The following is a 12,471-nucleotide window of genomic DNA, read 5'->3' as shown; positions in this document are numbered from 1 at the left end:
TAGCTGATGGCTGTTTTTTTTCTCTGATGGCTTTTGAGCAATAAGGTGACAGCACTGGAGCTGAACGTGTGTGCCACCTGTAGGACACCTGAGATACTGCGCAGTGTGAATATTGAGATACATGTATTATTATTATTATTATTATTATGGTTTATATTTATTCATATGGCAGACACTTTTAATCCACTTAATGGATAAAAGTGAGCCTGAATCCAGAAGAAAGAAAAAAAATCTCAGTTCCGATCTAAGAATGAATCTATTGTGTAATAGATAGTGTGATATTTTGAAAAACATAATACTGGCTTATCATACTGTGAATTTACTTCTATGTACTTTTCACTGTAAAAAAAAAAACCTGTTGTGTGAAATGTGAAAGCAAACATACACCATATATCTCATTATGCCCTGTACATCACTGTAGTAAAGAATAAAACCCTCCGTGTTGTGCCGTTATAGGAAAATAATCAACGATATGGTGGCTTGATGCAGCCTGATATGAAGCAGAGGTTCTGTCACCACACCAAAGTGGATTATTTTCCTGCAACAGCACAAGTGGTTTATCAGTCTTATACCACGGAAATTTGCCAATGCTAGCATTTTTATTTATTAAAAAACAAAACATAATTTAAAAAAAAACTATTTATAGACACATTTAATGTTGTAGAACGTCCTCAAAACAAATTCCTGTTCTCACTTGCATCATGGCCGCTGTAAAGGTACAAGTCGTTCCTTCAGCAGTCTTTTTTTTCTCTCTTTCTTGAAGTTAAAAAGATTGAAAAATGCAGCTGTTACAGAGAAACCTGACACTGGAGACTCCTTCCATAAATGTTAAAATAAACGTCGCTTTACAGAAAACTTCATATCAACTATTATCAATTTTTTTCTTTGTTAACCAACATCACGTTTTAAAAAATCTGTTTGTTATTAGACTTTGATTATGTGGAGCATCTGCCATACAAGTTGCTGTGTAAATTACTGTGTTGCTATGGAAACAGTAACATATTGGAATGAGCGCATTAAAATAAACCTTGCAGCCGGAACCACTTTGAGAGCTGCTGTTATAGACAATTAATCAACCTTCTGACCAATCAGAATGTATATGGTTATGGCTTTGTGTAATGTTTAATAGGTCACTGATGTATAAATCCGGTGGCCATCACACTTACAGGAAAGCAGAGGGATTAGATATTGGCCTGGATCAGGTTCATACTCTGTGTGTGTGTGTGTGTGTGTGTGTGTCTAGAGGTAGGGGCTCTCAGGTTGCCCCATGAAAGCATGTATAAGGGCAGGAAGTTGCCCTCATTTGAAGAACTAATTAGAATCATTTAACTAGGAAACAAAAACATGTCAAAGCCAATGTTGTAGATCAGGAGAACTCAGGGCTGGAGAGAGTCTGACCGGTCTGTATGGAAATCTTCCCGTGTGACAAAACACTGACAGAAGCGCTTTCAGTTTAATAAGATTTAGAAAGTTTATTTAGTTCTCTAGATATAACCATAGATAATATAATTGTCCCATATTTAATCCTAATGATGATTAATAACATAGTAATTTAATACTGAATTCCTGGCATCAGAATGGAGGTCATTTCTATCACCGTGAAATGATTTAAAAGGATGGTCTGGCCAAAAATGAAAATTATAGCAAAATTAATAAAAATCAGTATTCCACTGACCCAAATGTAGTCGATCAGCCAAGATATGTCTGGTGTCTGATCTTCGCTTATTTAGTTGTGGCCAAAAATTTACAAGAGATTATGAACTCTAGTCCAACCTCATGCTTGAATCCCCCAAATCATGATTAAAATAATAATAATAAGAAGAAGAAAAAAAAAATAATAATACTAATTGTTTGACCCAGTTCTCTTTCCTTTAAATTCTCAGGATGTGTTGACAGGCCCAGATTTATTCTTCACACTCATAACTTGTAACTATTTGTTCATCATAGTTACAGAATAATTTGCTTCATACTGAACAAAGTTGAGGAAAATAAGATGAGGCTTTAATGGGTTAAAGGTGCGGTCAGTGATTTATTAGACAGAACTATTTTTGTGAAGTTTCTCCTCATGTTCAGGCAGCCTTAATGAAATATCTGCCCAGAGGCGAAACTTCAGTCTCTGTAGTGCCCAGGTTTTGTAAACATGAAAAAAAAAAAAAAAACGAATGATGTGGACCACCATCATCCAACCAATCAGGATGAAGAGGCGTCTCTACTCTCCTGTCAGTCATGTTGCCTGTTAATTTCAAACTTAGAGCAAAATCACTGACCATAACTTTAAGACAAATCTTCAGCTCTAGAACTGAGTTCAATTTAATATGAATTTTTAATATTTATTATTCAAATATTTTACATCAAATGTGTCAGGGAAGGTCAAGGCTGAGCTGCACTCCCTGTCTTTCATCTGCAGAGAACTGAAACTTGACTGTGACTCGTATGATTAAGTGCAAAAGTTTGTGCACTCTTATGACAAAATGAAGAAGACAAATAAATGTTATTTATTACAGCAATACATTCAGTGTGTTGGGATTAATAGATTAATAAGGTGTTCCTTCATGAGAGCAAGTAACAATTACTGTATGGAAAAATCATGTATATTTCACTTGAATAATTATAACTTGAAAAACATGGGAAAGTGCATTAAACATGTTATTCTCTGAAATTGCGGATGTGAAATTATGTGATCACATGAAAAAGATGGATTCATGTAAGTAAATCACATCTAAAGAAAATGAAAAATTATCATGCAAAATTAAATTAATGTATTAATGTGTAGAAAAAAAACGTAAAAAAAAAATAAAAGTATTAAAAAAAATGTCTGAAACATAACACCTGACGTGTCTACAAACCACATGTGTACATTTCACATGTGAAATTCATGTTTCACTAACAGAAGAAAAAAAAAAGTATTTGCTTTTATATCTGCATTTTTTTTCTGTTCAGGTCTGGAGACTGAGAGAGTAAAAAAATAGAAAAAGTAAAAAAAAGTTAAAAAAAACTTCTTTTCCTACCATTTTCCTATAGATTTCAAATTGTAGCCTTGTTGCAGGACTCACCCTCATTTCACTTTTAATATCTTAGAATGTGACTTGTTTGTAAATACTTCGTAAAATAGACTTACATTTTACTTTTTTCCATTCAAAAAACATAAGGGGTGAAAACATTTGCACACATATGGATGGAGTATGGAATAAGATTCTTTCCACAGTATTCTGGCCACATTAAAGCAGATTTAAGCTGAGCATTACCAAAAAAAAAAAAAAAAAAAAAAAAAAGCTACACAAGTTGTAGGATTTATGAATCCTGACGTCACTTTGTGCTCTTTTTCACACACCCAGACTCAAGGCTCCTCTAATCAGCGAGCGATGACATCATCAGGCCGAAAAAGCTGAACTGTGTCTATTCAGGAAATCTCAGACTCCAATAATCCACTGGTGCAGAGAAGACTCATCTATCAACTAAAGTACTTCTGTGTGTGTGTGTGTGTGTGTGTGTGTGTGTGTGTGTGTCTTAGGGGGCACATTAAGCACAGACAGACACATAAAGAACATTCAAAGGCTGAGGCAGCCGTATAGCAGTAAAAAAGAAAAAAAAGAAAAAGAAAAAAGACAGCGAGATATGGTCATGTCCACGTGGTCATTAAAGCGCTGAGGAGATTTACAGGCCGTGGATCAGTGGGTAGACTAACTTATTCACAGCGAGCCATCAGCACAGAGTGAAACAGCAGGAACACTTATGATATACTGCACACACTTTCCTCTCAACACAGTACAACTAGACTTTTTAACTGCTGTGCATTTCGGTTACAGACGAACACAGTGTTTTGTTTGCTTGTCACTTAATTAAAGATTTAGCTAACCTTTAAACTAGCCGTGTAAGTCATGGAAGGAATAAAACATGTCAGGGCATGCTGTTACAGGAAAATAATCCACGACGGCGTGGTGTGATTACTGTTACGGCAGCATTACTGTTACCTCTCTGACTGTGATTATATTCCAATAACAGCATTCCTCTTATACCACAGTGATTTCCAACATTACATTTATTACTGTGTTAATGAATCATACTTTTTATCCCTTTATAGTTACATTTAACGTTGTGCAACATCTAAGAGAAAAGTTACTTTGTTATCTCTTACGTTATAACAGCTGTAATCATGGTCAATAGCAAATAAAAATGTGGAGCCAATTTATTTAAATACAAGAAGCTGATTGAAGTTTAGAAAGTTATTAAGGTATGAAAATTTAATATGAGTACATCCTTATAGCCATAACAGCAGAAATAGATAGGTTTAATAAACGTTTTAATATAATCATAAATCACTCAAATAAACCCCTTAACAGTGTTCGTCAGCTCCAAAAAAAAAAAAGGGAAAAAAGGGAATTTCCCTCTGGGATTAAAAAAAGTCATCTATCTATCCATCTGTCTGTCTATTTCAGTTCAGCTTTACACCCTCTGCTGCTAATTTTGCCATGTTATACACAGAACCCAAACACACACACACACACACACACACACAGGGCTAATTCAGGGTCCTCTTACACACATGACAACGCCCACTTTTCCCATGATATACGAGCGGCATTGGCAGGGCCGCTGGGGTTATTTGGGAACATTCAAAGGTGAAAGTGCTGTAACACAAGGGTGCACACAAACCTGTTTATTGGGCTAAAGTTAGTTAACATAGCAATGTCTCATTAACAAGGAGAAGTTAATACTCTCATATCTTTCTGACATTAATAATAACAACAGCTAAATTATGAAAAATAAATAACCAAGAATATTGGAAATTGTTCAGAATTCCTGAAAAGTATGAAAGCATTTTGCACCTTCACAGTACTGTTTAAATATAGCCATTTATTTTACTATACAGTGTGTTGATATCACTTAAAATATATTTAAACATCTTTGGAAATATGTAAATCTTGTGTTAAATCTATTTAATTTTACTTTTTTATATGATGATATATAGTAAATATATTTGGAATTTGTATGCATGATACAGTATATATATTGCACATGTACATATATAATATATACTGTTACTTTTTCTTTTTTTAATTTAGGATTAAACCATGCAAAATATCCTGCTTATAGCATGACTCAGTTATACATTGATTATTCCACATGCTTAGAAGAAAACTAAAAATATTAGGTGTACCATTATTATACACTTCTTAAGAGTGTGTAGATTCTGTTTATTTTTTTATATTTTGTGCAAAATATATTTTACATTTCCTAAAATATCTATGAAAATGATTAGGCTTACACCATATAGTCAGAAGTTTGTGGACACCTGACCATCACACCCATATGTGCTTGTTGAATATCCCATTCCAGATTTATTCCCTCTTTACTTATAATAACCTCCACTCTTCTGGGAAGGCTTTCCACTAGATGTTGGAGCGTGGCTGTGGGGATTTGTGATCATTCAGCTACAAGAGCATTAGTGAGATCAGGCGCTGATGTTAGGTGAGGAGGTCTGGGGTTTAATCAGTGTTCCAGTTCATCCCAAAGGTGTTCAGTGGGGTTGAGGTCAGGTGTCCGTATACTTTTGGCCATATAGTGTAGGTCCATAATGATATCCTTTGTATTAACAATGAGAAAAGTCAGTTTTTCCTTAAACACTTTATTAATATAAATATTGTGTGTCATGAGTATTGTTATGCTGTTGTGACTGGATGTTAAATAATTCTTATATATTAAAAAACTGTCTAAATGTATTTATTACGTTCTAATTTAACGTTTCATTGTATTTTTAAACTATATTGCTGCAATTGTATTTACACACCCTTCTGTAGTGATAAATAGTTTTGGTTTCTCAACAAACAAATAAAATAAATAAGTTCCATTCTGATTGCGCATTTGGAGCGCAGTTGGTATCCTCTCGAACAGGCACGCGCACTGGCTCATGGGAAAGAAAAGAGTAACTTGGCGGTTAGCTTGAATTAACAAACAAACCATGTAGACGTCAAAGGCGAGCTAATAAACAGATAAATTATTGAAACTAGGTGTCAGAAGTAAGCTGTTGGTTTAATGTTTCTTTAAAATATGCGCTGTAGGCGCCGGGAAACAGTATGAATGACGGGAGGAAGAACTGCAGCTCGACGCCGGAGGAAAACCAGACTGAGATACTGAGAATAACACAAAACAAATTAAAACTAAACAGGCTGAAGAGGAGCCCGAAAACAAACCAGACTCCGAAATCAGACTTTACTGACTTTAGAGCTGAAACCGGTGAGTTGGTCGTCAGCCTGAGTAATATTACTCTTAATTAATATTAAAGTTAAAACATGTTGATGTATTATTACATTAATCTCTTAAAAGTGAAAGTAAAAAAAACTGTAAGAGTTGTAAAGTAGAGTTAAAGTTTAACATTAGTGATATTTCACTCTAAAAACACATTCAGTTTCAGGTAAATAAGTCTGTATCTGGATCTGTATTCGGATTTAATCTCGAAGTGGGCGTGGCTTAAACCGGGTTTGTTTGCTTTTGAATTAATGCTGCAGAAGTTTCTGTGATGTCACTTCAACATGGCGGCGCTCGAAATGAACAGTAAAGTTGTGTCCCAAATGACATACTATACACTCTACCGTCTAGTGCGTGAATTTTAGAAGGGTGGTATCGTCTTAGATGGGGATACCTGGTGGTCTAGCGGCTAACGATTCCGTTCTCTTACCACCATGACATACTATGCACTCTACCATATAGTGTATGAATATTAGAAGGGTGGTATCTTCTCGATGGGGTTCCATTCTTGGGGTGGGAACCACTGGGAGTGTACTCTCCAAGCCGGGATGAAGTGGGAGGGTTGTGTCAGGAAGGCGTAAAACCTGTATCAAATCAAACATGTGGACCAATGATCTGCTGTGGCGACCCCTAACAGGAGCAGCCGCAAGAACAACAACAACAACAGCAGCAGCAGCAGTATCGTCTCAAATGGAACACTAATGTTTTTTTACTAACCGGAAGTATAAGCCGTTTCCCCAGTCGACAGCAAGTGACGTCAAACACATACGGTGAATTTTTAATATGTTGAAGAATAGCTCGCACAACGTGGGCCAATTTAAAAGGATTCAACTCACATTCGTAAGATGTCTTGTCCACCGGAGTGTCGTCGGCCATCTTGAAAAAATTTTCTCATCTGGCGTCAACACCTGGTAACCCGCCCCTCTTCCTCTACGTAAGCAAAGCTGTGACCGTTGAGTGCATGAAGTGTCCGACATTCCACACTTCGATTTTTCAGTTGAATAAGTGCATCATCCGGGAAATTGAAGTGCACTACTTCTTGTTGGAATCTTCAGTGTGAACACACTACTCACACTATTTATACGTAGAAGTATGTGATTCGGGATGCACCTTAAGTTCTCAAATTCCCAGTAGGAAAAATCCCTTGGAAAGGCTCTCCAACTTCAGTTGTAAAGTCAGAATTTTTCCAAAGCTCTGATTTGTCTGAGTTGCGATTCCATGACGTCACTTCATCATGGCGGCGCTCATGGTGAAAAGTAAGAACAAGAAATAACAGCATGATTTAAGGTCTTTAAGCAGTCGTTTGAGTTTCTGTTTATATTTTAAATCTGAACCAGATATGTAGACAGTTTATAAATCATGCATGCACACTTATTTACTAACAAGATTTAGTCGTGTAATGTTAAACCACAGCGACCCTGACCAGGCAGTTACTAAGGATGAATTAATCAACGCTGTAAATTCATCTGCACATTCATGTTAATGGTCCTTCTTTGTCTTGTGAGCTTCATATCTGATCACTAGCTCAAGTCCACATGAACGTAAAAACCTCCTGTCATGAATTTATTGTTGGTTGCATCCTGCAGGATCCCAGTCCTGTGCATGTTTTTAGTCTCAATCAGATGCCCTGTTAACCTGGTGAGAAAAAGAACAGTGCGTCTCTTATTTGTATCTGTTTAGAACATATAAATTCAGTCTGAAAATCATTTAGTTACATCCCTAAAACAGACAACAGTACACACAGAATTCTCAGTTTATTAGCTTCACTTGCCGTTTATTACGTTATATACAGTATATACTTACTGACTGTGTCCCATATTGCTATGTTCAGTGTATTAGTCCCACTTTATCCCATCCATTAATAGAAATGAAAGCTATGTCAGAGCCATTGCTGTGCTCCTTGGTCAGTGGTGGAGCTTGAAGGGTTAACATGGTTTCTTGGTTATCTCTTGTATCAAACCACTAGATTATGAATAAAGAGGAAGTGAATATAGACTTAAATGGCAATTTCTTTTTTCCTTTTCCTTCTTTTATTTCACCACTTCCAGGACGCATGTCAAGATGCGTCAGTAATTCCTAAAATTGACACACACTTTAAGTATCAAGAATGTTCAGTAATCGGTGCTTTCACTTGCAGGTGACCCCAACTATAAGTACAAACAGTATAGTGAACTCAACAGTGTAAAGGGTCAGATAAATGTAATGGAGTCTAAAGTAGGACAAATCTCTTTTAGAGTCTACTCTAACTCTAACATTAAGTACATGAATACAAAAAGACAGCTTTTTTTATGTAATTGACTAAACTGGGGATACCTACAACTACCTACATCATGATTTGACCTAATTTTGTGCAATCAGATTTCAAAACACCAACCCGTGTACCGAAGGTGGGTTTCAGGAGCTTTGTTACTGAAGAATCTCCAAACAACGATTCTGAACTTCAGCATGAAATCATCTGGGATCCAACGTCACCCGCGACTCCCGTCAGGACAGGCAAGTGGGCTTTGATCCTATATACACCTCTAAGTGTTGCTCGAGGGATAAATTTGTGATCATGTGATTGTTTCTGATGTAGGACGGGGCCGGAGGAGGACCGCTGTTTTCAAATCAATGGACATATCAGACATCGTCAACAGGATAGCTCCAAAGGTTGTTAGCAAACACTCAATGACTCGGTTATATACTTTTTGTTGAGATGTACATCAGCGTTGGTGTCCTGGTTTTGTATTTTAGAACAAGAAGCTGGAGGAGGCGGAGTCTTCTTTGCTGCAGTGGATTGGGGACACGGCTGTTCCGTGCACACCAGAAATCCGAGAGCCCAGGACCAAGCCCAAACCAACAAGGTCTGTTCCTAAACCACTTTGATATTGGCAGTAAACGAATAACAATACAGGTGTTTGTGGTTGATATAGATTTTAGTCCCTACATAGTGCACTGTTTTGTAGCCATGACTTCAAAACCATAGTGAGAAATATCCAGATCACTTAAAATGCACTGCATTTTTAAATGACCGGCTGCAGCTAAAAAAAAAAAAAAAGCTTTGTTCCTACGCAGACAAAACCCTGTGGCTGACCTGCTGAAGTTAGCGAAGCAGTTCGACTTCAACATGATCCAACAGGAGGAAGCTCATCTCCAACCAAACCCTCAGAGCTCTGCGGAAGCCATGCATGAAGACCATGATCTGTTTTTCAATGAGAACGACCCACCAGCTTCACCACAGACACACTCTGAAGCTAAGAGACCACCACTGGGTTTGGAGGACACCAGAATGAACGGCAATGATCCTCTGGGTGATCTGGGTCCCATACAGGAATTGGATGATGATCTGGATTTGCTCTTCGAGGGTTCGACGCAGGAGGTCAGCGGCGGCCTGAGCCAGGGTTTCAGCGCTCGTTCTCAGGACGCGGCTAAAGTTTCGCCTAAGCGTGGTGTGAATCTTGCTGCTAGAGCGAGCGCTAACTCGGTAAATGTGTGTGGCGTCACTCGAACGGGCGGAGCTTCTGAATCAAGCGCCGTTCGTGTGTGCGTGGCCGCACCAACACTCAGCACGATCAAGCAGCTGCGAGTAGCTGATGATTTTGATGACGACTGGAACAATGATTTGCTGGACGACTCACTGGTGATGGAGATGACCCAAAACCCGGAGCTGTTCTCCGCACCTCAGTGCAGCTCGACACAGAAACAGACGAACAAAAACAGTGGCTCAGCAAACACCGTTTACCGCCGGAATGGTGATAAAAAAGCGAAGTCTGGAGAAGTGCAAAGGTTGAATCAGAGACTTGAGAGCTTTCAGTGTGGCCAACACTGGAACAAGGCTACAGGAAATGAGAATGCTAGGCAAAGTGGATTTCATGCAAAAAAGGGTCCAGAAATGCAGGTTTTTTCTTCCAGCAAAGTTCCATCAATGGTTCCTGGTTCCCATAGTGTATCTAAAACTAATTATCAACCCAAGAAAACAATGGAAATCCAACGACCATTAGCAACCACCAGTGCTAACTCCACGTGGAAGGTTCAATCTCAGACTACAACCTCTTTAGTTTCCAGATCAGACCCGTCTAGATCTGTTCCCTCAGCCACAATCGCAACAACTCCCAATTTCAGGATCAATAAGGTCACTGAGGAGAAGGAAAGCCACCCAACCGTGGAGGACGATGTCCTTGGTGACCTCGCAGCCGAGGACCTGGACTCCATCTTTGCGTCAGATGACATCTGGGACGACGGGGCAGACGACGATGACCTGTTCTGCGAAGCATGTGGGAAGGTGGAAGAATCCATGGCTGAACCGGAACCTCCTCCGAAAGCATCCGTATCAAAATCGGCACCACAGAGCAGTCGTGTGCAGAGTGGTCAGAACACCATGGGTAAATATGAGAGTGTGTTTGTGCGGCCGTCTCCATCTAACACTCAGGTTTATGACCGCAGCTCTACTGGGAACCGAGCGCCATTGAATACCGAAGTTCTTCCTGGAGCACATAATAATAACGCTTCAGCACTGGACAAGAGTACGATGAAGTCGTCTGAGAGAAAGTACAAATTTAGCCATGTTAAAAGCACTACAGGAACAGGAAGTGCCGCCTATAATGCCGCTAGACAGGTTAGTGAGAGCACCACGCCAACCACCGTGCAATCATATCAAAGAATTCAAGAGAACCATCAGTTCAAAAAGCCTTATAGCACCTTTAATGCTGCACCGGCTGTTTCCAAAGGTAAGAGAATTCCAATACATATATTTCTAATGCAACTCCATAATTATTGGCACCCTTTCAGAAAATTGGCAAATGATATACTCTAACAAAAATTCTTATGATGTGTGTGTGTGTTTTTATTTTTTTTTTAATTTTAGTATTATGTTTTTTTTTTGTAGCATTGATAATTGCTAAATTTATTTTCCATGTATTTTAAATTATAAATAACTGATATTACATGAAAAACTGAAAACAAAATGTCTAAAAAGTTCTTTATGCATGATTAATTAAAGATGGCAGATCTTCTAAATTGAATCTTGGGTAACCTAAAAAAAAAATAAAATAAAATGTAAGTGATAAGAAAATATTACTGTGGGTAAATAAGTAAAAATGAAACAAACAAACAAACAAAAAAACTACAGTACCTTAAGAAAGTGACAAATTGTTTTCCATGGTTTATGTGATAAGAACACACAATCTAGTGCTACTGCTAGTAGCACTACTTGACATCTTTATACTTTCAGTATAAAATTATAGACTAATAAATATACAAATGCATTTATTTACTAAATATTTTAAATATTTAAGGATAAAATTTAATTTCAATGGGCTCACATGAACGCATTCGCTCTCTACAGATGTGAGTAAAGCGGTGGTGACGAGATGCAGTGACGCTGAGATCGAGAGGAAGAAGCAGCAGGCCATGGAGAGGCGGAGACTCCGAATGCTGGCCAATCAGAACCTTCAGGCTCCTGTATGACATCCTGTAACCATGAAGATGCACGAAACTGACCCGGTGATAGTGGCAGGTCTAAACTGTCCAGCGCTCTGAGCGCTAATTTGCCACGTTTGGAGATAAAACACTGGCCTGGATCTTCTCACGGTCAGTTGTTCTGAACAGAATCTCTAACAGCTGAGTCTCAGCAGGGGCTCGTCAGCTGAATGTGTTCTGCTCCGGACCTCAGAAATCCACGCTGTAGCTACAGGAAATCAGGGGACGTTTGGAATTTTTGCAGCACATCTGTCTGTCTGGCACTTTTGAATGGTTGTAGTGTTCGTATGAAAATGTTCCTCACTGTCTCTAAGTCTTGACTGTCTTTCAATTTTATTCCTGATGAAACTGGTCCTAAATTTTTTTTTTCTTCTATTTGTTTAGGTCTTGTAGATATGTGTATTATTTTTGTTGTACAGATGAAAAAGAGATCCAAACCTCCAAATTCACTCGGTGAATAATATTTTAATAATAATGTTTTATTCCCATTCTATTAAAAATATCAGTAAACCCCATCTCCCAGGTACAGCACTTATTAAACACCTAAATTGCAATTGTAGTGTGTAGAATGAGATGTAGACCATCTCCTTCACTGAGACTGACACAGAGGCCACGCCTCCTTCACTGAGACTGACACAGAGGCCACGCCTCCTTCACTGAGACTGACACAGAGGCCACGCCTCCTTCACTGAGACTGACACAGAGGCCACGCCTCCTTCACTGAGACTGACACAGAGGCCACGCCTCCTTCACTGAGACTGACACAGA

General features: G+C 38.4%; 1 protein-coding gene across 3 annotated transcripts; it reads left to right on the top strand.

Annotated features, from left to right (window-relative positions):
• Positions 1-5,872: 5,872 nt before the first annotated feature.
• Positions 5,873-12,218, top strand: etaa1a (ETAA1 activator of ATR kinase a). Of its 3 annotated transcripts, none has more exons than XM_026931768.3 (6): positions 5,873-6,234; positions 8,605-8,739; positions 8,822-8,895; positions 8,980-9,089; positions 9,301-10,952; positions 11,570-12,218. In XM_026931768.3, the coding sequence occupies exons 1-6, from the start codon at positions 6,075-6,077 to the stop codon at positions 11,689-11,691; spliced, it is 2,253 nt and encodes a 750-aa protein (XP_026787569.3). In that variant the 5' UTR covers positions 5,873-6,074; the 3' UTR covers positions 11,692-12,218. The 3 variants fall into 3 exon arrangements, with proteins under 3 accessions (XP_026787569.3, XP_026787570.3, XP_053086164.1); XM_026931769.3 differs by having other exon boundaries at positions 9,301-10,840; positions 11,570-11,671; XM_053230189.1 differs by lacking the exon at positions 5,873-6,234 and adding an exon at positions 7,381-7,502.
• The last annotated feature ends 253 nt before the right edge of the window (positions 12,219-12,471 follow it).

Source organism: Pangasianodon hypophthalmus, chromosome 26, assembly GCF_027358585.1.
Source record: "Pangasianodon hypophthalmus isolate fPanHyp1 chromosome 26, fPanHyp1.pri, whole genome shotgun sequence".
Taxonomy (NCBI): domain Eukaryota; kingdom Metazoa; phylum Chordata; class Actinopteri; order Siluriformes; family Pangasiidae; genus Pangasianodon; species Pangasianodon hypophthalmus.
This window is presented reverse-complemented; position numbering and strand designations above follow the sequence as displayed.

What these genes read in the sequence shown, in the direction of transcription:
- etaa1a (XM_026931768.3), top strand. Translation starts at nt 6,075, where the DNA reads ATGAATGACGGGAGGAAGAACTGCAGCTCGACGCCGGAGGAAAACCAG. An exon ending in TCAACAGGATAGCTCCAAAG is followed by an intron (nt 8,896 to 8,979) that starts GTTGTTAGCAAA and finishes TTTGTATTTTAG; the next exon opens with AACAAGAAGCTGGAGGAGGC. An exon ending in ACCAAGCCCAAACCAACAAG is followed by an intron (nt 9,090 to 9,300) that starts GTCTGTTCCTAA and finishes GTTCCTACGCAG; the next exon opens with ACAAAACCCTGTGGCTGACC.